At 43.2% G+C, this 25,887-nt stretch overlaps 1 protein-coding gene across 1 annotated transcript in view; it reads left to right on the top strand.

The window, feature by feature from the left end:
* The window catches only part of Acoxl (acyl-CoA oxidase like), a 396,521-nt gene that overhangs the window by 127,779 nt on the left and 242,855 nt on the right, over positions 1 to 25,887 (top strand). The window contains 1 exon segment of the mRNA XM_045148384.1: positions 24,889 to 25,005. Coding sequence (XP_045004319.1) covers positions 24,889 to 25,005 — 117 coding nt within the window.

Raw genomic sequence — 25,887 nt, 5'->3', positions numbered from 1 at the left:
TGCAGAAAAAATAAATTATTTCAATTTTGTTGTTCTTAAATTTTGTTAATTATTTTTATTTATTTGACAGAGAGAAAGAGGGGGAGAGAGAGAGAGAGGGAGAGAATGAGAATGGATGCACCAGGGCATCCAGCCACTACAAATGAACTCCAGACGCATGCACCACTTTATGCATCTGGCTAACGTGGGTCCTGGGGAATAGAACCTTGGTCCTTTGGCTGTACAGGCAAATGTCTTAATCACTAAGCCATCCCTCCAGCCTTTTTAAAAGAATATTTTCTTATGCCAGGCATGGTGGTGCATGCCTTTAATCCCAGTACTCAGGAGGAAGAGGTAGGAGGATTGCCATGAGTTTGAGCCCACCCTGAGACTATATAGTGAATTCCAGGTCAGCCTGAGCTAAAGTGAAACCCTACCTCGAAAAAACAAGGGTGAATATTCTTCAGTGTTTGGGTAGAATATTCTATGGATGTTTGTTAAGTCCATTTGATTTTTAATATTTAACTCTGATGTTTCTTTGTTGATTTTTTTTTTTTTTTTTCCCCCTGAGGCAGGATCTCACTCTAGACCAGGCTGAACTAGAACTCACTGTATAGTCCAAGCTGGCCTCAAACTCCTACCTCAACCTCCCCAGTGCAAAGACTAAAAGGTGTGTGTCACCATACCCGGTTCTTTATTGATTTTTTACAACTGTATATCTGTCCAGATGTAAACCCCACTATATTTGTGTTTAGGTCAATCTATGTCTTTATATCTAGTATTGGTTGTTTTAAGAAATAGTGTTTGCCAATGTTCACAGCATGTATGTTTAGAATTGTAATATTTGTTTGATGGGTTGGTCCCTTAATCACTATTAAAATAACCTTCTTTATCTCTTCTGAGCAATTTGGCTTGAATTTTATTTTGCTAGATATTAGTTTCGGCTGGGCGTGGTGGTGCACGCCTTTAATCCCAGCACTTTGGAGGCAGAAATACGAGGATTGCTGTGAGTTCAAGGCCACCCTGAGACTCCATAGTGAATTCCAGCTCAGCCTGGGCTGGAGTGAAACCCTACCCCCCCCAAAAAAAAAACAAAAACCTTTATTGATTCCTTCAACCCCATTGACTCTAGTGGAATAAAGTATGTTCTATGTTATTAGTCATTAGGAGTATGAATGGAAATGAAAAGAAGCTGAGTAAAACCATCAGTATTAGAACAACAAAAGTAGAAAAAGGTAAAGTCAAAAGGGAACGGTGGTGGTTTGAGTCAGGTGTCCCTCATAAACATGTGTTCTGAATGCTAGGTTCCCAGCTGATAGAGATTTGGGAATTAACACCTCCTGAAGGCAGTAAATTGTTGGGGGCAGGCTTATGGGTGTTATAGCCAGTTTCCCCTTGCCAGTGTTGGGTACACTCCCCTGTTGTTATTGTCCGCCTTATGTTGGTCAGAGGGTGCTGTTCACCCTCTGCTCATGTCATCATTTTCCCTGCCATCATGGAGCTTTTGTTCGAGTCTATAAGCCAAGATCTTTTTTTCCACAAGCTGCTCTTGGTCCGGTGATTTCTTCCAACAATGGAAACCTGACTGCAATAGGAGGCAATAAGGCAGTTGCTGTTGAAGGTAGAATGAATATAGAAAGGTGGAATGAAATGTAGTCACAATCTTTGTGAAACAATCCTAGCACCTGGGAGGCTGAGACAGGGCAATCCCTAGCCCCAGGCTGACCTATGTCATCTGGGACAGCCTATCAAAAAATATATGTATGTATGTATGTATGTATGTGTGTATGTATGTATATATATCATATATATATATATATATATATATATATATATATATATATATAAAACAGTGTGGGCCACAGTGATTTGTGAAGTTAAAATTAGGTATTCATGTCTGCATCTATGTGGTCACTCACTCGAGCAAACGTGCAGACTGTTTATGCAGTCAGCCACTGGGACACAAGTGCAGACTGTCTGGGGTCATTTGTGTGGGTTCAGGTGCAGGCACTCTTCGCTACCTTGCTTGTGCATGCAGGCACAGATGGTCTCTCTGTGGCCACTCGCGTGTGCAGTACAGAACCAGACGGCCTCTGTGTGCCTGCATGCCAGTGCAGACTATGTAGATGCTTGCATGTGTGTAGGTGTAGATGGTTTCTTTGCGGTCACCTGCGTGTTTGTAGACACAGAATATATGTGGTCCCATGTGCATGCAGGTATGGCCTGTATGTGGTTACTCCCATGTGCACAGATGCAGACACTGGCATCCTTACATGTGTGCAGGTAGGTCGTCTCCATGAGGTCACACACCCAGTTGCAGGTGAAGAGTCCCTACTTAGCACTTGCTTGAGTGCAGATACTGTGTCATACTGCTTTGCCTTCTCTGACTATTTAAATTGGCGTCCTCTTCTGAGAGCGGAACCTTTCTGATGCTAGGCTTCCTGTACTGATGCTTGTGTTGTTTGCCCCCAACCAGAAAAGGTGGGTTGTGGTGTGGCAGTGCGTATCACAACCTTAGACGTCTGTTTCCAGGTCCTGCAAGGGAGAGCTCTCCAGTGGTGTGCTTCTTAGTACCTACCGCCTAGATCTTGCTACTGTGTGTCCCCCTCCTGGTTAGGTAGAGAGTCAGCCTCACTCCAGTTTATGGCTTAGACCATATTTCCACTGTGTGGAGCACTGCATGGTTTTGACTCAAGAGTTTTTCCTCTATAGGCAGACGTAATCTGCATGCCAGAAATGACGCTGGAATGACCTGTCAATTGATGAGAGTGGGGTGTTGAGGTCCCCCACTACAACTATGTTCGGTGTTATCTGTAGCCTTAATTCTAATAGCATTTGTTTGATGAAGCTGGGAGCCCCCATGTTAGGTGCACATATGTTTGGGATTGTAATGTCTTCCTGTTGCAGTGACCTTCTTTAACTTTCCTAACTAATGTTGGACTGAAGTCTACCTTGTCAGATATTAGGATAGAAAGCCCTGCTTGTTTTCTAGGCCCATTTGCTTAAAACACTGTTTTCCAGCCTTTCTGCCTAAGATAGTGTCCATCCTTTGTAGAAAGGTGAGTTTCTTGAAGGCAACAAATTGAAGGATCCTGCCTGTTTTGTTTGTTTGTTTGTTTGTTTGTTTGTTTGAGGTAGAGTTTCACTCTAGGCTGTCCTAGAATTCACTATGTAGTCTCAGAGTGACCTCAAACTCATGGCGATCCTCCTACCTCTGCCTCCCGAGTGCTGGGATTAAAGGCATGCGCCACCATGCCCGGCTAAGGATCCTGCTTTTTAACCCAGTATGCAAACCCATGTCTTTTGGTTGGGGCATTGTGGCCATTGATATTAAGAGATATTATTGAAGGTTGTGTATTTACTTTTGCCATTTTTTTGTAGTTCTTCCTGTTTTACCTTTGCTCATTTGTATTAACTAGTATTTGAATATGGTTTGTTTTTTCCAGGTACCTTATATATGTGCTTTTCTTTTTCTTCAGCATGGAGGATTCTATCAAGTATTTTCTGTAGAGTTGGTTTTGTCTTCAAATACTTCTTTAGCCTGCCTTTGTCGTGGAACGTCCTTATTTCTCCATCTATTTGTATGGATAGCTTTGCAGGATAAAGTAACCTTGGTTGACAGTCATTATCTTTCAGAACTTGGAATACATCATTCCAAGCCCTTCTGGCTTTTAAAGTTTGTGTTGAGTAATCTGCTGTGACCCTAATGGGCTTACCTTTGTATATAACTTGATTTTTCTCTCTAACTGCTTTCAATATATTTTCTTTGGTTTGTATGTTGGTAGCTTAATTATAATATGGTGAGAAGAAATCTTTCCAGGGTTTGTCTGGTTGGTGTTCTAAAGGATTCCTGTATTGACACCTCTTTCCCAACTTGGGGGATTTTGTTGAAAACACCTACTATGCCTTTGGAGTGAAATTCTTCTCCTTATACTATACCCTGAATTCTTATATTTGATCTTTTCATAGTTTCAAGAATACCTTGAAATTCCAATTCATACTTTCCTATTAGTTTGTCTTTCTCTTTGTTGGACTGTATTAGATCTGCCACCTGGTCTTCTAGCTTAGATATTCTGTCCTCTCCTTCACCCATTCTACTGGTGAGATTTTCTACAGAACTTTTTATTTCATTGACTGTGTTCTTCATTGCTAGTAATTCTGACTGCTTTTTCTTTATTATTTCTATTTCCTGTGGCTCTAGTGGAGCCTTGCAGCTATGGCCCTGCAGATCTGGTACCGCTGCTGCTGGAGCCACTTCTGCCTGCCTATGTGGGCTCTAGATGCTCCGGATCTCTCCTATTTTATGCTGCTGTTGGTAATTTATTATACACCTCACTTTTTAGTAGAAGAGTATATTTTGCTGGTTTTTTTTTTTGGTGGGGGGAGGTTTTTTTTCCCCTAGGCTGCTTTGCGTGGTTCCTACACCACCATCTTAACTAGAAGCCTCTTGAGAGACTTTTAATTTTAATTTTAATTTTTGAGAGAGAGAATTGGTGCACCAGGGCCTCAGCTACAACAATCGAACTCCAGACACTTGCTCCACCTAGTGGGAATGTGCAACCTTGCACTTGCCTCACCTTTGTGCATCTGGCTAACATGGGGTCTGGAGACTAGAACATGTGTCCTTAGGCATCACAGGCAAGCACCTTAATTGCTAAGCCATCTCTTCAGCCCTCAAGAGACATTTTGATGTGGCTTCCCACTTGACTTGTACAGGGAACACTGAGACTTCTTTCTGGGTAATGTGATTTTCCTGACCATGGGGTGCTAAGTTGGTTCTCAATACTAGTTATGTGTTCTCTCCAAGTGTGCTTTTTCCTGCTATAGGAGTATTCAAGCAGCTGAGTGGAATAAAATACAGGTAGATTCTAAAATTTAACTAAACACTGTACACATTCAATCAAAAACATCCCCGAGTATGTATGCAAGAGTAGTTATTATAATGACCAGATCCTCTATTAACAAAGAGGTTTAGATTTCTGGTCTGTTGAGGGATCCAAGTCAGCTTGAGACCAAGTGAGACCCTTCCCTGGTGCAATCCCAGTTACCTTGGGTGATTTTGGTCTCAATCAAGTTGGTGCCTGGGTCGTCGGGCTGCTGTTCTGATTTCTGGAGCTGGGCACGTGCTTTTCCTATGGGGCAAACTGAGCCGCTGCTGCTGCCTCTGCTGCTGCTGTAGCTGCCACTGCTGGAGCCACCACTGCTGCTGAAGCTGCTGCTGCTGTGTCCACTGCCACTGCTCCCCCTGAAGCTGCCGCTGCCGAGTCTGCCGCTGCTGCCACTCCTGGGTCTACTGCTGCTGGGGCCGCTGGTACCAGTGCTGGAGCCGCTGATGTTGCTCCCGAACTCTGCTCCTGCTTGGGTCCCGTTGTCAGCCCAAGTTGGCGTGGCCGGGTCCTGGGCCGCTGCTCTGTTCGCTGGAGCTGGGCTCAGGCGGTTGGGGATGGGAGGGAGCCACAGCTGCTCTGGTTCTCTCGCTGTTCCACGTGTTCTTCTACCTTGCGGTCTGCTCCTCCGTTGCTCGCTGCTGCTCTCCCCTCACATTTCCCGAGTTGCGGAGAGTGCGGTGTGAGGGGAAAATCCCGCACCTGGCTTTTCCTGCGGCTGGAGCCGAGTCTGGCGGTTTTCTGGTGCGCCACGTCCGCGGCGGTTGGCCGAGCTGCCGGAGCCACTTTTCCCACCTGTGCAGGCTCTGGATGCTCTATAGCTCTTCTACTTCTCCGCTGCCGCTTCAATTTCCTATACACCTCACTTTTTAGTAAAAGTGTGTATTTTGCTGAGTTGTTTTGGTCTTTTTCCTCCCTAGGCTGCTTTGGCGTGGTACCTACGCCGCCATCTTAACCGGAAGTCCTCTAAGTGTGCTTTTTGAATTATATGATTTGTTTCTGTCATTTGGACTTGCACTCCATTCCAGTCCCCACAAGCACATGCTGCTTACCTCCATCTCTCCCTCTGTACTGGAGAGTCTCCTATCTCCCATTCCTCTAAATTTATTCCTCAACATTTTATTTTCTTTTGTAGTCAGGTTTGCATTGCTGGTAGAAATCACCCAACCAAGAGCAGCTTGTGGGAAAAAGATGTTCATTTTGGCTTATAGGCTCAAGAGGAAGTGCCACAATGGCAGAGGAAAACGATGGCATGAGCAACAGGTGGACATTACCCCCTGGCCAACATAAGGTGGACAACATCAACAGGAGAGTGTGCCAAACACTGGCTATAACACCCATAAGTCTGCCCCCAACAATACACTCCCTCTAGGAGGTGTTAATTCCCAAATCTCCATCAGCTGGGAACCTAGCATTCAGAACACCTAAGTTTATGGGGGACACCTGAATCAAACCACCACAGTGACATTACTAATGAAATTTTTTTTTAAATTTCATTTTGGTTCTACAACCAAAGCATGTGGTATCTTCAGTAGCAAGGACTTACCATTTCGTTTTCTTGGGCAACCAAGAGCAGTGTCAATAGCCTTCACAGTTTTAGGGGCCTCTGTAGCCTTCCTGACCAACAACTCATTAGATGCATCTCATTCTTGGCACTGGAATTTATGATTTCTAACTTATGGCTTCTGGGTTGCTTCCTGCCAAAATCTTCAGTATGTAATATTAGTTATTCATAGGTATGCTCTTTTACATGTCTTGTTTCAAATAAAGTTAGTCTCCTAAGGCAAATTACAAAGCTCCCTCTTTCTTATGGTTCCCTGTCTTCCTGGTTCTACCTTGGTACCACTGCATTGAAGCTGAGGTAGAACAGTGGCTTTCTTCTCTGGAAGTGATGCCTCTGCTTTGCAAGCAAGCCTCTGGACAAGGAGGGGTAGCTCCTGGTCTTCTCAGCTTCTCTCCTAGTGTGAGACCTCCACTCTAGAAGCAGCGTGGGGCAGGATGCTCAAGGACCTGATGTTCCTGACCTGCTGTGTCTGAAGTGGAGCTTCTGCCCTGTGAATAGGAGCTGAGAAGGGGAGGGGAGCCTCAGTCCTCTTGGTTGTGAATGCCTGAAATGAAGCTTCTGTAATACGGAGTTGGGAGTGAGGAGATGGATGTTGCTACTGCATTAAAGTCATAGCCCTTGCCTGGAAGCTAGTGGGAGAAGGAGTCCCCGTTGGCCATATCTGCCTAGAGCAGAGTAGATCTTCCACCACACTGAGCTATTGGTGAGAGCAGGCTGAATATGTCATGTTTTAAATACCAGACTCTCATTATTTTTGCTGAAGTTTAGATATTATTTAATAGATAATTTTCTGTGCATGTCCTAAGACTATCCAGAGATCTTAAGTATTGTTTTAGAAATCATTTTCATCAATTAAAGGAAAAGTGCTTTGTTATTTGTACCATTGCATGTCAACCAGCAAAAGACTAGAGCCCAGCCAGGGATGAAAGTCAGATTTTCCTTTTAAGCAAAGCCCAGAAGCATGCTGCTATCTCAGGTCCAGTATGTGACTTCAGTGAACAAGGACCCTGGCCTCCTGACTGCTGGCAGGATCTCAGTCCAGCTTCCATTACCCTTCCAGAGCCTTTTTTGAAACTCATCCATCCCGGTGTCATATTGAGTTGCGTTCTTGGGCATCTCATGACTTGGATGATTTCCGGTATCCTAAAATCCTATGCAAAAGTTTAAATAGGGGCTGGAGAGATGGCTTAGCAGTTAAGGCATTTGCCTGCAAAGCCAAAGGATCCCAGTTCAGTTCTCTAGGACCCACATAAGCCAGATACACAAGGGGGCACATGCATCTGGAATTTATTTGCAATGGCTAGAGGCCCTGGCATGTCCATTCTCTCCTTCTCTCTTTCAAAGAAATAAATAAATGTAATATATATTTTAAAAATATTTTTTGTTTATTTATTTGAGAGTGATAGAGAGAGAAAGAGGCAGATAGGTAGAGAGAGAATGGGCGCGCCAGGGCTTCCAGCCAATGCAAACAAACTCCAGATTCGTGCACCACCTTGTGTATCTGGCTTACGTGGGTCCTGGGGAATCAAGCCTTGAACCAGGGTCCTTAGACTTCTCAGGCAAATGCTTAACCACTAAGCCACCTCTCCATCCCAAAAAAGGAATACATACATACATACATATATATATATATTTTTTAAATAGCTTAAATGATCTTGTGCTAGTTTATTTCCAGGCTGTAACCTTGTGAAGCATATGGATTATTTTTGTCACAGGCACAATATGTTGCCAATTTGGGAAATGCTTTTTTGTAAAGAAAGCAACAGTAAAGCTATTTTCTTTTAATTTTCAATTATGTCCAAGGATATATCACTAGAATGAAATGACTGATCATGACACAGATGCTGATGAGCTCTTTGGGATAGTCCAGAAGAGTATCACAGCAGAAACATTAAGCAGGTAGAGGTTGGCAGTGAGAGATCAGAAGGTAGGGAAGAATGTCTGGAAGGGACACTCTGAAAAGTGCAGAAGCATTGAGAAAGAGGCAAGTCCCCCTGTGTCTCAGGGCAGAAAACCACCAGTACTTTGGCTAGGTCCAGCTAGGATACTTTTCATTGCTGTGTGCTAGACCTTGACAACAGATATAGTCAGCTATTACCTGGCATAGAGATGCTGGAAACAAATAGGCCAATGACTGGGTAGCAAGCAACTTTTAAATGAAGTTTGAAGTGTTGGAGTTTTTGCTGAGAAGTATTGTTATTACAACAGAGATCCAGTAAAAGAATTTCTCACAAAGTATTCCCTAAAGTCATATCCCATTGCCAACAGAACAACAAAGTTTGCTTTTATGTGTTATTTCAATTGTAAAATCAAAGATAAAAATGGATGCCTGGCAAAAGCTATGTTTATAGAGGCCTGGGACTTGTGTTAATTTCCTGGTAGATTAGAGAGCAAAGTAAGAGAAAGGTTAATGCAAGGACTTGTCTGCCAAGTCGGTTAGAAGGAAGAAGATCAGGGGAATTGTTAGGACTAGGGAATGGCTATTTTGAGCAGATAGAAACAAGAACCTGTCACCTTCATAGATCCTTCTTGGGTTGACCTCGTGACACTTGCTACAGGTAACTGGGTTGGTGGATTTATTCCTATATCCCACTGGGGCAAACCTATATCTCTCACCTCTGTTCATCTTTTCCAAAAGTTAAAGCAAACCACAAAATAACACAGATCAAGGCCAAATTGTGACTCACCCTTTCACAGAGTTAGAAAAAAAAAATTCCTTATTGGAAAAAAAAAGTCCCCAAACAAAAAATGTTAGATTAAATTAATTGCATAAAAATAAAAACATCCAGATACTAAAAGCAAAGCTAATACATAATATATATAAGGAATATCAATAAAGAATTACTAATTCCATAATATATAAATGGGAAAATAGTTACATTTAAATTTATTTAACTATACATGCATAGTTTTATATATACATATATATATATATATGTATATATATAAACAGTTTTAAGATTAATAATTAAAGAAAGGCAAATTTGTGGGGTAACATCTTTCTTTGATGACTTAGCAAAGGTAATACTCAGTTCTGGCAGGAATTTATTAAAAGGAGAAAGAATTAAAATTGGGAGAAAGAATTAAAATTGATAGTCTTTATAGAAAGCACATTGGTGATATTTGTCAAGAGTGCTTGAAACTGTTGTTAATCAGGTAGTATTTTATGGAGATTTACCTTAAGAAAGTAATTACTGAAATTGTAACCTCAAGCATATTTAATGACACAGGAGATGTCATACAATAAAATCTGAAATAAAAAGAACAGGATATAGAACTCTCATGATATATTCATAATTGGTATGTTAGTGTGCATTGGAGATGTCCACTACCTTTTGATTATAACACACATATCCATCTTCTTTGTTTTTTGTAACATTGGGATGTCTATAAAATTTGCACACATTCATCAAGTAATTTTGTGTTATTCCTGATATGCTATTATTAAATCAGTGGCACATCATTATGATGTGGTATGTCTTTTTTAAAGGAAAATATATGACATTTTATATTGATATTTATGCATGATCTTTTCTTTCTGCCTGTCTATTCATGTGAAAGCCAAATAAAACTAATGCTATTAGTCAATGTCCATGTTTCTACCCAGTGAAGAAAGGTGAGCCTTCTAAAATTCCTATCTCTACATGTCATGTTTAGAAGTGTGAAACAGGATTTTCCTTTTCAGGAAGATTGAGTAGCTGTGTTTCTCCACTCTTTCTACTAAGGACTCCAGTGAAGCCTGGACATTCCATATGAAATTTAAGAAGACACTGAAAGGCAGAGACAGGAAGGCAGACAAAAGAGACCGTAGGAATGACTCGATGCAAAGTCCTGGTTCTCTGTCTTTCTCCCATTTCCCAGACCAGGTTCTGGTAGAGTCAAGACTCGGGAACACTAATAGAAGCACTCGTGTGTGTGTGTGTGTGTGTGTACGTACACAACCTCCACATCAAATACTGCTTTCTTTAGCCAAAGGACCAGGAGAAAGATGCTGCCAAGACAAAAGAGTTTCAAATCCTGCTGCTTTAGCTTAGTTCACCACCACAGGGGGAAGAAACACCACACTACAGTCCTAATCACATAAATGCCAGCAAAAGGCCAGACTTCCACCTCCATGAGCTGCAAGTTTTCCTAGGTCTGTTAACAGAGCAATGACAGAAGACTAGGCAGGGAGCATAGACATTCGTCCCTGCTGGGAGGCAATAGGCTCCACACCCAGCAGAATTTTTAAATGGGCAAAGTTTGGTAGCAAATCCTAAGTGTCAATGGGGGTTCTCAACAGCACAGTGGGCAGAATGAAGGAAAGCATCGATGAACCAGAAGACAGCAAGGGAATTCCCAAGTCGGAAAAGCACGCAAAAAAAAAAAAACTAGAAGAAAGAGCAGAGCATCAGCAATTTACAGAATTATAACAAAAGACCTAGTACTTGTGTCTGAAAGTCCCAGAAGGAAGTGAGAAAGAACAGAATGAAAAGACAAAGGCCTAAACTCCCAAATTTCATGAGACATAACTAATAGATTCAAAACACTAAGCAAATCCCACAAGGGGCGAGCTCCAACTGGGGAGATGGCTCAGCAGAGAAGAGCGCTTGTCACAGCCATGAACATCTGAGAGGCCTGAGTCTCAGTCCCCAGGACACACCTCAACACCTGAGTGTGGCAATGCACGTCTGTAACCCAGTCCTTTGGGGAGCAGAGACTGGATGATCACTGGGCTCACAAAAACCACAGCTCCATCTACAGAGAGAGAGACTATCTCAAGGAAATATGCCAGTGAGTTTTAGAGGAAAAAGACCTGACATTCTCTTCTGGTTCTGTATGAATCTGTTTATTCACATACACATAGCATACACACACCACCCCACACATACTATATACATGCAAAATTCACGTGAACACACATCAACAGCAAAACCTGGAAACAACGGGAAAAATCTTGAAAGCAGTACAAAGCCATTTAAATCACAGCTGATTTCTCATCAGAAAGCTGCGGAGACCACAGGAAGTGGCTTGACATTTTCAACCATTAAGCCAGAATTCTATATTCAGCAAGATGACATTTAGGAATGCAAAGGAAATCAAGACACTTTCAGATGAAGTAAAACTGAAAGAGTCTGTCAGTAGCAGGCTTCCTCCAGTATAGCAGCCAAGGAAATTTCCCACTGAGCCTGTCTGCGCACTTCAATAGCTGGCACTTGGGAGGCTGAAGCAGGGGGCTTCACCACACAGATTTAAGGCTAGCCTGGTAACATAGCAAGACCTTGTTTCAAAACCACCACCTACAAGAAGAATTAAGAAAGGAAGGGGGGAGAAAAAAGAAAAAGAAATTTCCTTAAATAAAAAGAAAAAAAGGGCTGGAGAGATGGCTTAGTGGTTTAGCACTTGCCTGTGAAGCCTAAGGACCCCAGTTCGAGGCTCCATTCCCCAGGACCCATGTTAGCCAGATGCACAAGGGGGCGCATGCATCTGGAGTCCATTTGCAGTGGCTGGAGGCCCTGGTTGCCCATTCTCTCTCTCTCTCTCCTTTCTCTTTGTCTGTTGCTCTCAAATAAAGAAATAAAACAAAAAAAAAATTTTTTAAAAAAAGGACTCCCTGGTATCAGCAAGAAACAACAAAGTAAGCAAAATCATAGCTAAGCATACCAAAATCTCCTCTTGAGTTCTCTAAATTATTTTTGACAGTGGAGCAAAAGGTATGATACTGCCTGATGTGGCAAAAGAGAAAGTACAGGAAGTGCTTGAGTCTATTAGGCATAGTAGAGGACCGTGGGGTGTAAGAGGCGCAGATGCTTTGAAATTCACTTGAACTTGTAAGATGATGACAAATTGGCTGAGATAAGGTAGGCACATGCAAAGCCCCAAGCAACCACTGAAAAAAGGACAAGGATACATTCATGAACACAGTAATGCACTGAAATGAGATTTTAAAAAAATGTTAAAGGAAGACAATGAAAATAGAACAGAGAAATGAAAGCCAGAAAATTCAGTTTTTAAAGACAGGATTTAACCATGAAATTAATTATTATATTGAGTGTGTAAATAATCTAATTCAGTTAAAAATGAAGCTTGGCAAGGCGTATTAAATATATATATGTGCATATATATATGTATATATATACATATAAGTATATATATTCAAACTATGCTGTCTGTAAGAAATTCACCTCAAATATAACAATTCAAAGGGTTTAGCAGTTAAAGGTGCTTGTTGCAAGCCTGTTCACTTGAGTTCCACCCTTTTCAGTGCACAAGTCGAGCTCCATGCCCAGTGGCACATGGGTCTATAATCCCAACCTGCCTATAGCAATGGGACGTGGAGCCAGGAGAATCTGGAAGCTCATCAACTGTAGCAGCAAGAAGGAACTTGTTCCAAAGGGAGGTGGAAGGACAGGAGAAAGACTTCAAGTTTGCCTGTCCTCTGATCTCCATATGCATGCCCAGGCACATGTGTGCCCATAAACACACACATAATACATACAAGTAAATAATAAAAATAGAAAAAAATCACAATATAGGCCATTTGTATTTTATAAAACAATTAACCAAAGAAAAGCAGAAATGGCTATATTAATTTCATATAAAGTAAATAAAATTACCATAGAAAGAGATATTCAGTACTAAAAGTGTCAGTCGATTAAGGAAATATATGTTTTTGTGAACTACAATAGGCTTGTAATACAAGCAACAACTAGTTGTTTATATTATATAACTATAATATATAAGATATATATATTATTTATACTATTATATATTATATATGTTATTATATATATTAAATATATATCATATATAATATATATACTGTAATATGCATTATATATAAAGGAAAATTAGACCAACCCACTACTTAAAAGGCATAAATTTTCCAATTTCAATATTCAATAGACCAGTTAGATAGAATGTCAGCAAAGATGTAGGAAAATTCAGCAACTTTATCCACCAGCAAGATCTAATCAATATCTATAGAGCACTCCTCTGCACAAAGCAGAGGGCACAATCCTCCCACTTGGCCTTATCAAAATATACCATGTCCCATGCTATAGAAGAAACTGCAACTTTTGGGGCTGCAGAGATGGCTGAGTGGTTAAGGTATTTGCCTGCAAAGACAAAGGACCTCGGTTTGATTCCTCAGAACCCATATAAGCCAGTTGCACAAAATGGCACATGCATATGGAGTTCGTTTGCAGTTGCTGGAGGCCCTGCCACACCCATTCTCTCTCTCTCTCTGTTTCCCTTTCTTGCTCTCTCAAATAAATAAATAAAATTTAGAAAAAGAAAGAAACTGAAACTTTTTAAAAATTGAAGCCACGGCAGGCACGGTGGCTCATACCTGCTCTCCCAGCAGCACTCAGGAGGCTGACCACATGGATTCAAACTAGTAAATGATAACAGAAAAATTCCCAAACACTTTTAAACTAAGCAACACACTTCTATATAACCCACATACAAGTAAAAATAAAAGCTACATTGAGCTAGGAAGCAATAAAAACAGTACATATCAAAGTTTGTGCAATATACTACAGCCTGCTGCGGGAAATTGATAATGGTCAGTGTGTCGCATTAGAAAAGAGGGACAGCTCAAATCAGTGCCCAAGCTCCCCTGTCAAGACCTGACAAACAAAATGGAAAAAGCCGGCTTTGAAGTAATGAAATTGACAACTTTCCAGCAAACTGACAAAGAGAGAAACACAAATTACTCCTATCAGGAATGATGCAGGGTACTTCATTATTGACCCTGGGAACATTAGAAGGACAGCAAGACAATATTTGGGACAGCCATGAACCCATAGATCTGATAAATATTAGGAGCTAAAATTTAGCAGCATAAAAATTATGCATTTTAAGTCTAGGAAGATGGCTCAGTGGTTAAAGGCACTTACTTGTAAAGCCTGCTGGCCCAAATTCAATCCCCAACTCCCCCACATAATCCAGATAAAAAAAAGTGGTGTAAGTGACTGGCATTCCTTTGCGGTGACCAAAGGCCCTAGCGTGTTGGCTGTGGTCAGCTCCTTGTTGCTGGGACCAGCATGTAACCAGAAGCAGCTTATGGGAGGAAAGGATTCATTTCAGGCTTATAGACTCCATGGGAACACCATCAGTGGTAGAAGAAGCTGGCCCCTTCCGTAGATCAAAGCAGAGAACACTGGCAAACAGCCAGCAAACTTAACATGGGTAAGACTTACATTATGAAAACTACAAGACACTGATAAAAGAAACTGACAAATAAATGGAGAGCTATCTCATGTTGGCAGATGGAAAAGCTGAAGTATTATTTCCAGAACTTCCAAGCAACTTTTACTTTTAAGGCTATGGCTTGAGAGTGAGAGTTGGAGACACCAGGTATCTCTTAATTATCTCAGGAAATTTTCATTGTCAAGAGTAGCCTGTAGCCAGCTTGAAGTGTTAAGAAATGCAAACAGCCTGTGAAGAGTGACTTACTAGCTGTGTGACACCTGATGCTCAACCTCAGTGAATAGGAAGCTGGGGAGAGTGGAGCTCAGTGCCTGTCTCCTTTCTGTCACTGCTTATAGGCTGGTCTTTCAGGCTTGTGAGCTAGTGTTTTGTTGTCTCTGTGTGGGCAGCAGGCTCTGGCTGGCTATTGAAGTTGTTGGGGTTGTCCAGAATGGAGAAGAAAGAGGAGAGATGGCCTGAATCCCTCTCCCCCCGCCAAGGGGTTTGCTCTCTTGCTTCTTCACCCTAGGGGCTGTGGGCAGGGGCTTCTTGATGATATCTGTGACGGTGTGATGATGGAAGCTGTCTTTCCCAACAGACATGGTTTTAAGATGTGAAAATCATTCAACGCTGAAATCATTAGTCCACCCCAGGCAGTCTTGGCCATACTTTATGGCTCTGTATCTCCCACCATTGTAGTTTTATTTTGCATTCATTTAGATATATTTTTTCCCCAAGAAAAATCTCAAGGAAGTATGGTCCTGATGACTCCCATTAACCATCACCACTCATAGGTATTGCTAAGGCTACAATTCTGGAAAGTATATTAATTTCCCTTGGGTGAGAATCAACTAGCCAACAGTCAGCCTCCTCCGTGAGGTCAGCTGACTGGCTCTGGAAAGAACTATGGCTTCTATGATGGCAATGCACCTGGAGGCCTTGTCCACACCACCTTCTCAGGCTGTGTCTGTTTACATCATCTCACCTGGAGTTTAGGGGAGAGAGAACTGGCTGACATTCTTGGGTATGTAAAAGTGGCAAGTGCTGTTAGTTCTCCAACATGAGTGAGCACATGCACAGGTGTACGTTCACACACACACACACCTTCTAAAACTTCAGTAGACTTAGCTTGCTTTTTTCTCTCAGCATTTTCATTGTCTTTGAGATGGGGGGATCAGAGTTTCTTCTTCACAGTGAAGGTCTCTTCACAGCAGTTTTAGTGAGACAGACAGAATCAGCTATTGTTTTGTATCACTTAAAAAATAAAAAATATTTTTGGAAAAAAAATCTACAGTGACTTTCTTAATCCAGGGCGAACACAATTACAGACTATCTTAGAGATTCTGGCCTGGGTGGTAATGACTGTGAGGATGACCCTTGCTGTTCCTTGAATACATACCATGGGTCAGGCCTTCGCCACATCTCAGAAATCTGTCTCCATCAGCCTGTTTAGAGTCAAGGAACTAGAGGCTCAAAGACTTTGTGAAGCTTACAAAAGACAACCCAAGGAAGGAGCCAGAATCTGTAAGTAAATCAACTGCGTCTGATCCAAAGCCTTCACTTCTGCCTTGCTGGCGGTGGTGTAAGTGGGATGAGATGTTGGCCTAGTCCCAAGTGTTGGCTTGGCCTCCCATGGGCAGCATGAGGTACCAGCACAGAACAGGAACAAAATCAGCAGGGAGGCAGCCAGGTGTTTATTGTAAAGAGCTTTGTCTGACCCACAGTGTGATAGGTCAGACCCACTCTTGCTTGTATAATTGAACCCTCTGACAGAATCTGGATTTAGCTAATCTCTTATGTAGGGTGAGTCTACCAGACCTAGCCGTTGGGATTATAATGTTGGTCAGAAACAGCCCACTTAGGGAAACAGTGGAGGTTTACTTTACCATGCCTGTCTCCTGTCTGGATGGCTTTTGGGGTCTCTACTGGTCTTTATCCACTGGTGGCAAGAAGAGGCCTGCTTCTAATCACTCCAGACACCGCAGCTAGCTCCACTCAGTGCTACGCTTATGGTGCTAATGTGGCCAGGAGATGCTCTTTGCAGGCTTGGTGAATAAAGTGTCAGTCCCTGTCAGGCACTGTGCCCCATTTCAGACCAATGGGTTGCCTGTTGGGGAGAGTCTGGGCTTTGGTGTGGCAGGATCTTTGAGAGGCAGTGGCAGAGTAAATGGTAGTAAGGGCTCGTCTCCAAATAGCTGCACTGTGGTCAATCCAGTGTGAGCCACAGCTCTGAGTTTGTAGGCTTGGGATGCTGTTCCTGCCTGCCATGTAGACTTTTTGATGCTGACATCAAAGTAATGAACCAGCATTTATTGCTGTACAGGAAACATTCTCAGGTTTACAAATTGCCATTGCTGTTGATCTGATAGTTACTGAGAATCCTCTGCTCTATGCTTTGGTGGTTGGCTAGGTTGATAGACTTTAGGTTTGGGGACAAAGGTGCTTGAAAGGCACAAATGTAATGTATTGGGATGCATGCAGGCTCATCAGTGCTTTTTCAAAACTATTTCTTGGGGGCACACCCCATACTTAATCACCATCAAAGCTACATCAATATGCCATATAAGTTCTCACAGACACATACCCCTTCCACCTCTTTTATATTGAAAATTGCCCACCTGAAGAATGATGAGTGAGACATGGTGTATATACCATGTTAATTCTTCTGCTTAATAGAGGGTGGCTCAGAGCCTAACGAGAAAACCACTGAGCTTTGAGCTATGCAATCTGGCTCCTTCTGTGATGCCAGCTGACCCCTAGGGTTTGGTCAACTAGTGTTGAAGGTAGTGAGGCTTAGAGCCAGGAGCTGGAGTGCCTAACTCCCAACACGTTGCTTAATAATAAGAAGCCAGGGTTTTTATATTCTGGCTAGCTTACTAGACTCAGATGGCTGGGTCTAATTGGTGGTTGTATTAGCTATTTGTTTGTGTATGTGTGTGCTGTGTTCACATGTATTTGTATGTGTGCGTACACATGGGCTACAAACTCTGAGAGTTGGAGAGTCTCTATGGGGTGACTTGGAATGGGGTCCAGGTGTCCTACTGGGGGTACCCACTGGTTCCCTTCAATCCAGTCTGAGGTTAGGTCATCATCAATATGTGCATATGCCCATAGGGCCCAAGGCCAGCATGTTGTCTACGGAACTCAGCACCTTGATGGTGAAGGAAGAGACTTTTGCTTCTCTCCGGCTACAGGAATGACTGTAAACTAGCTTGCACCTCAAGACATCTCAGGGTCAAGGGCGGAGGCTCTTCTCCCTCAATGTGACTGGATGTCATTCACGGCAGGCTGCCGCACGGATGCTGCGGTGCAGGAAACACGGGAAGCAATTATCGTTTTAGTAGGTCACTGGCCTCCTTTGGGAGAAGAGAGCAGAGGGAGAGCAGGGAAGGCGGGCAGCACGGGCCCCCAGAGGCCGCGCGCGCAGTAGCTGCCTTGGTGATTAATAGCCTTGTCACTTTCCACGAGTGTTGCTTTAAGCAGCCATGTTCAAAATTGAGTGGAAATGAAATAAAACAGCCCAAAATAAACGTTTCCTCTATTCCTTAGGAGTTGCTGGAATCCAGAAATAGGTTTTCAGATCTATAATTTTAAATGGCATCATTCTCTAAGCCCAGGATTTCTTTTCACATGGATATCATTGTGCATACATACACTGATTTTGTTTTTAAAGATCACAAAAAAGCTAAGTAATTTCAGACTCTTTGTGTGTGGGGGGGGGAGTTCTGAAATAAAAGGTTGTATTTACAGAGAAAAATATACCCTTTACATGTGTTCTTTAACAAAAGAAATAGTAACGCAGTGGAGGGAAGGACAGGAAGTGTATCTTATTCATATAGATCCTATTCTGGAACAATAAAAGCATCTGGCAGGCAGTGATTGCTGGCCAGCTGCAGGGATTACAGCCCTGTGAGCTGTGTCCAGGGCAGCATGCCAGGATGCTGGCAACCAGAGAATGGACTCTCAGTGTGTCCAATAAGGCCCTGAGAGCATAAACAAGAGAGTGACTGTGGAGTGGCAGGGCAAGGTGGCCACATGGGCCACACTCGCTGAGGCTCCGAGTCTTGATATCCCCTCTCTCTACTGCCAGGCAGCAGCTTGGGGATGTCCTAGCAGACCCAGGGCAGAACTATGCATCTCCAGGCAAAAGAAGGGTCAGTAGCCCTTAGTGTCTCACTCTGCCCTGCCGCAGCCAGAGAGCACATCAGATGAGTGAGAAGCCAGTGAAAGCTCCTGCTCAATGCTTTGGGGACTATACACATCTGAAGCCAAAGGTAGGGAAGGGCTTGGGTGCCACCTGCTTTCTGCTCAGGCACTGGTTTTTCCCTGGTCCCTGGTAAGAAAGTTAGGACAGGGTGGGCTGTTGGCATCATGGTAAGTTGGTTTCTTCTTCTTGTCTCCCCTCTCATTTTCTTCACCTACCTCATCCTAACTGGCCAACTGCTGTTTGCTTATAACAATGACTAGCAAGTAAATATTCCTAGGACAAATAGGGATGGTGAGGCAAGGTCAGAGGTACAGCTATTGCTGTACAACTAGTCTTCCTTCCTGCCTTCTGTCCTTCCCCCAGGTCAGGCTGCAGCATGAAAATGACCAGCTGTACTATCCATGAGTGTAAACCCAATGGGAGGTGCTTTTAAAATATAGATAGGGGCTGGAGAGATGGCTTAGCAGTTAAAGGGCTTGCCTGTAAACCTAAGGACTCATGTTCCACTCGTCAGATCCCATGTGAGCCAGATGCACAAGGTGACACAAGTGTGCAAGGTACCGTGTGCACACAAGGGGGCGCACGCATCTGGAGTTCAATTACAGTGGCTGGAGGCCCTGGCACGCCAGTTCGTGCTCTCGTTCATTCTCATTCTCTCCTCTCTCTCTCTCTCTCTCTCTCTCTCTCTCTCTCTCTCTCTCTCTCTCTTTCTCTCTCGATCTGTAGCATAAAAAAAAGGCCAGTCTGTTGGGCTTTTCTTTAAAAAAAAAATTATAGATTCTATTAGTACTTCGGAATGAGAAGGCCAACAGATCAATATGTTAGTCATAGAAAAGGTGGATCATCACTCACAGTTCCCAAGAGAATAGGGTGTACCATGCCACTGTAGCCATACAGGGAAGCACTAGAGTCAGTTGAGAGGCAGGGGGAATAAAAAAAAAATTGGAAATTGTGAGCAAGAGTCTGTGTGGTGGTTTCCAAAGGAAGGAATGGATTAGACAGACTAAGCAGAGTAGGATTGAGCAGTTGGATCATTATGGTTATGGTGGGCTCTAGGACCTAGGGGCTCTCTCGGTTGTCTAGCCCCTGGCCCTGGCGTAACTAGGAGAGAGTAATCATGGCATGTGTTGTGACAGCCTTGTAGGTGGTTGGGGCTCTGGATTGGTTAACTGTCATTTCCAAGATGCACTCCTATGGCGTCATTTGCTATCTTTAGGAGTGAGCTCACTTTGGGAGGGGCCTGCTCTCCGGGTCCGTAGGGCCCTAGGTGGGCATCACAGCAGACAGTAGCATGGGCACATGCTGTACCAGCCTGAAAGGCGAGAGGCTGGACCTGGGGAGAGCACAGGGGGATGCTCAGGACGTTCTGAGGGGAAGCAGCTCTCAGCTTCCATTGGTTTTTGAAGAGGCATATCAAAGAGGGGAGGAGAATAAGGAAAGTCTCAATGTGGGGAGAATGTTTGGCTTAGTAGCCAACAGTGAGCCCAGTTAGGTATGTGACAGTTAGGGATGAGGGGTGGAGGCAGTAAGCCCTGGGTGGATAGAGGTTCCTGACGGGAGGAGGGTGGGCAACAGCTTGGAGGGAAAGAAGGTGTTCATGTAAGGCTCTAGAGGATGCCTGACCACCAAGCAGACACTTGGATTGCATTCTAGGTGAGCTGCCCTGTACATTTGTAGATCCATGTGGAGTGCCTGTGCATGGCTTTCTGTCACAGTCACAGAGCTAGTAAGCAGGCTGGGATGTGGAGGCAAATTGTTCTGGCTGAAGCAAAGAATCCCACAGTGATGGGAGTTGGAAACACAGTGCCTCCTGGGCAGGAAGGCCAGTTCAGTGAGTGCACAGGGTTCTGGGGTCTTGGTGGCAAGAGCAACTACACCTTAGCCAAACATGGCAGAGGCTCTGAACCTCAGCAGGTCACATCATGAGGGTAGGCTCCAAGGTTGCCAGACCTTACTGTTCAATAAGAAAGGGTGAAAGTGCAACTCCTAAGAAATCTCCCAAGTTTTGTGAAATCACCTGGTAATCCTGCAGTGGGTCCCTATAAGCTAATGATTGACACTCTGAGGCCCCTGCATGGGCCCTGATGGCCCTTTTCTGCTCTGCACATGTCACCTTGATTGAACTATGAGAATCATAAAGGAAATTAGACTGTGACAAAGTATATCTACATTGAGAAAGCAATCTAGTAGCCAAAGATCTTCTTTGAATGGGTCCTTGAGTAGGTCACTGGCATGTGTTCATTTCTTATTTTCAAAATTCTATTCATGGGCTAGGGAGAATGCTCAGTGCTTAAAGGCACTTGCTTGTAAAACCTGCCAGCTTGGGTTTGATTCTCTAGTATCCACGTAAAACCAGATTACAAAGTGGTGGATGCATCTAGAGTTCATTTACAGTGGCAAGAAACCCTCATGTTTTCATTCTCCCTCCCCCCCCTCTCAAATAAATAAAATAAAAATACTTAAAAAATTATATTTATTCAACATGGAGTTTCTTCCACTTGCTATGAAGACTTCATGTGCAAAAAAACAGAAAGCTCAATAGGATGTTATTAGGTAAGATTGTAGGGTTGTAATTTTTTTGTTTTCAGAAAATTAAAAACTAAAAGGAGTTGTGATTACTTTTTTGCAGTCTCTGTATGAGTAAAGTTTCCTGAAAATGATATTCTGGAAGCTCATAATGAAATACTGGTGCTTGACAGACAGTGGGCCCTTTTTGAGGCTTCTAAAAATATGTGTATGCTAGCATATGCGTGTGTGTGTGTGTGTGTGTGTGTGTGTGTGTGTGTGTGTGTGTACATGTACATGTAGAGGCCAGAGGGCAACCTCAGGTATTATCCTTAGGAAGGCTGCCCACCTCTTTGAGACAGTCTCTCATTGATTTGGAGTTAACCAGTCAGTAAGCCCAAGAATCCACACGTCTCTACCTCATCAGGGCTGTGATTGAAAGTACATGCTGTCATGACTGGCATTTTATACAGTGTTTTGAACTTCTATCCTCATGCTCACAAGGAAGGCACTTTACTGGCTAAATTTCCTTCCCAGCCCTCTTTATGACTCTTGAACCATATATCACACTGTCTGGGTCTTCTCTGTATTTTGGGTTGTGAGCTCAATGGCTGGGACTTGACCTTGACACTAACGGATGTCCAGCACCTAGCATGTTGCTGGTACAGAGGAGACACACCCATGTTTCCAAAGGAGTGAGTTGTATTTATCCATGTCTAATTTTGATAAAAATTTAGCTGCAATGATTATAGATAAAGCTACAGTGTAATTATGATATTTAAAAAGAAAAGTCAAAAGAGTGGGGACAAATGGAATTTATAAGATGACTGTATGATAACAAAATACATGACACACTGGGTAATTTAAACAATAGATGTTTATTTCCTGCAGTTCTGGAGGCTGAAAAGTCCAAGATAACAACCAACGGCACTGGAAGATCTTGTGTCTGTGTGGTCTGTCTTCTTGACTTGCCTTCTTCTGTGTCCTCACATGACCTTTCTTGAATGCATAGGGCTGGTGGAGGGCTGCTGGACAAAGTGGCACCACACCCTTATGGCTACATTTCACAGTAATTACCTTCTACAAATCCTATCTCCAAATAGTCACTTGGGAGTTAGAACTTCAACATATGAATTTTGTGGGGAAACAGTTCTATCCATGGCAATAACCTAGCATTATGATAACACCATTATTGGAAATGTGATTTTTTTTTTTCCTGGTCTCATTATAATCCAGCAAAAGTTGAGAGGTTTCCTACAGACTGCCCAGCCTCTCATTTGGAGCCACACCCTGATGTGGCTGGGTGTAAGCAGGAATGGAGCGAAGGGCATGGGCCCAGCACAGGGAGGGATGTTTCTGGAGCAACCATCTGTGAGTGGTTGCACTCTACATGGGGAAGTCTGCGCTCTTGGAAAACAAGCCTGTGTTCACAGTGCTTGCACAAGCTGCCCGTGTGTGCTTGCTTCTGTGTGCCCTTACCACCTCCCACCCATGTGACAGGGACAGGTTGTGACTTCTCGATGCCTTATGCACCAAAAAGATCAGGGTGCATTTCTTTGGATTACAAATAAAGGCATATTGACATATAAAATGATGCTTGAGAAAGTCTACCAAATACAGACTTTTTGAAAGAATTGCTCTTCGCCCTCTTTTTTTGAATGATTGATAGACAGCTCGTTAGTGTCTGTGACAGGTTTGTCCCCCATGTTTGATAGTGTGCACCATGTGTGCATGTGTGCACATGAATGTATTCTGCATAAATGTTATTCTTTGAAACAAATTAAAATTAAGGTCTGGGGAGATGGCTCAGTTGGTAATTGCTGTGTAATCATGAGGACCTAAGTTCAGATCCTCAGCATCTACATAAAAATGCTGGGGGTGGGGCCATGTGCCCAGACAGATGTCAGGCTCACTGGCTAGTGAGGCTACCTGAATTGGTGACCTCCAGTTTCAATGAGAGGCCCAATATCATAAAATAAGGTGGCAGCCAGGTATGGTGGTGAATTCCTATAATCCCAGTACTCAAGAGGCAGAGGTAGGAGGGTCAATGTGTGTTTGAGGCCACCCTGAGACTACATAGTGAATTCCAGGTCAGCCTGGGCTACAGTGAAAAACAAAATAATAAACAAACAACCAAATAATAAGGTGAGGAGCCATCTAGAAAGTGTTGCAATCAGGTTTGCATTGCTGGCAGAAATCACCCAATCAAGAGCAGCTTTTGGGGGGAAAAAAAGGTTTATTATGGCATATACAATCGAGGGGAAGCTCCATGATGGCAGGGGCAAACAATGACAGAAGCAGAGGGTGGACATGACCCCCTATCCAACATAAGGGGGATAATCACAACAGGAGGGTGTGCCAAACACTGGCATGGGGAAACTGGCTATCACACCCATAAGCCCGCCCCCAACTATACACCACCTCCAGGAGGCTTTAATTTCCAAACATCATCAGCTGGGGAGACTAGCATTCAGAACACCTAGGTTTATGGGGGACACCTGAATCAAAGCACCACAGAAAGCCACCATCAACCTCTGTTGACACAGTACACACAACATGCATATACATGTATACCACACATGTGCCAAACAATGACAAAATTAAGCTCAAAGCTGGTTAAAGATAGAATGCTGGCCTATCTGGGTACAAGTGCCCTGCAGTAGCTGTTATAAGACTCGGGATTTAAGCCGATGTGGAGAATGCCTTTCCATGCTGAGCTGCAGGAGGCTTGGGCAGGCTGAGAGTAATGACCCACCTGTGAGTCTGGCAGGAGATGGGAGCTACCATCACCCACCTTGTTGAGATGTCCTTTTGAAATATGTTTTAGGCTATGGCTCCTGTTCTATTAATTATGTGGCAAATCCAGTAAAGCTGAATAATTAATGATCATGGGGCACTTGGAACTATAAAATGTCATGTAAATGTTAAGGAGGACAAATTACTCGATGTGTTAGATAGATACGTTGCCTTAAAATATTCCATGGTGGGAAGCTTAATTTCTAGAAGAGCCAAAAATATTTCTGTTGGATTTTACTCAGAATGTTGGACTATCTTACAGTCTTTTAAAAATATTGTAATTATTTTCTGTTTTTTATGTGTATGTTGTGCATACGTGTGTGAGCCTATGTGTATAGGTGCGTGTAGGTATGCATGCATGTGTGCACGTCCATGTAGACACCAGAAGTTGGTGCCTAGAGTATTCCTTTACCACTTATTATTATTTTCCCGAGATAGGGTTTTGCACGGCGCCCAGAGTTTTTACCTATTTGGCTAGATGAGCTAACTCCAAGGCCTCTCCCATCCCCACCTTCCCAGGGCTGGGTCAGACCCCTGGCACCCAGCTGCTTATGTTGGCTCCGAGGTGTGAACTCAGCTCCTCATGCTTGGGCAGGAAGCGCTTTCCCCACCGCTGCGCCTCCCCAGTCCCTGCTAATTCTCTCTGTCTTGACTTTTGAAGAGACTTGAGTTTCAGTGTTCTGCAGTATTTGAAAGGCTAATGGCTGGTTACTGCTTGGAGCTCTGAAAATGAGGTCACCTGCATTTTGGTGAACACTGCCTCTGTTCGTTCTCTCTAGCCAGAGGCAGTTTGGACCCAAGGGGAAGGAAGAAGTGAAGATCATTGACTACCAAATGCACACATTCCGGCTAATGCCGCACCTGGCCACCGTGCTGGCCCTGACCTTCACCAACAGGTGAGATGGCTCTGGGGATGGTTCTTTCCAGGTAAGTGGGAAGTCTTGACATTAAGAAGCACTTAAGGGTGTAGACACAAGGCTCCTTTCTACCTCTGAGGAGGAAAGGGCCTATGGTGAAAATCTGATACCGGGTTCAAAGGAAGGCCCAAATCTTAACTGAATGTTTAGAAGAATGGAATACACAGAGAATTCAGGAACCTTGAACCAATGTTCAGCTACAGGTTCTAAAACAAATAGATCTGAACCGCTAAAATATCTCAAACTTCTAGTAAGTTTTCCAAATGGACAATACAACTTTCAAAAATAAGTTAAGGTGGGGCTGGAGAGATATCTTAGTGGTTAAGCGCTTGCCTGTGAAGCCTAAGAACCCCGGTTGGAGGCTCAATTCTCCGGGACCCACATAAGCCAGATGCACAAAGTGGCACATGCATCTGGAGTTTGTTTGCAGTGGCTGGAGGCCCTGATGTGCCCATTCTCTATCTATGTGCCTCTTTCTCTCTCTGTCTTTCACTCTCAAATAAAAATTTTAAAATTGAAAAAAATCAGCCAAGGTGCGTGTATATATATGTATGTGTGTGTATATATATATATATATATATATATATATATATATATATATATATATATACATACATACATATACATACACATGTATATATACATATATACACACACATATATATGGTGCTAAATAAGATAGTGGTGCTAGAACCATAAATACAGTTGGAAGCTGACACTTCACTCTAGGTCTCCATCTATGCGCTCTCAGTCATTCTTCCGAGGACAGTTGTAGGAGGGCAGTTCATGTCATTATTGCCTCTTCATTCTAGAGATAAGAAACTCAGGGGTTTGCCTAAGATCCTAGGGTCCTGGAGAATG

This window comes from Jaculus jaculus, chromosome 4 (assembly GCF_020740685.1).
Source record: "Jaculus jaculus isolate mJacJac1 chromosome 4, mJacJac1.mat.Y.cur, whole genome shotgun sequence".
Taxonomy (NCBI): Eukaryota; Metazoa; Chordata; class Mammalia; order Rodentia; family Dipodidae; genus Jaculus; species Jaculus jaculus.
The sequence above is the reverse complement of the archived record's forward strand: the minus strand, read 5'-3'. Positions and strand labels throughout refer to the sequence as shown.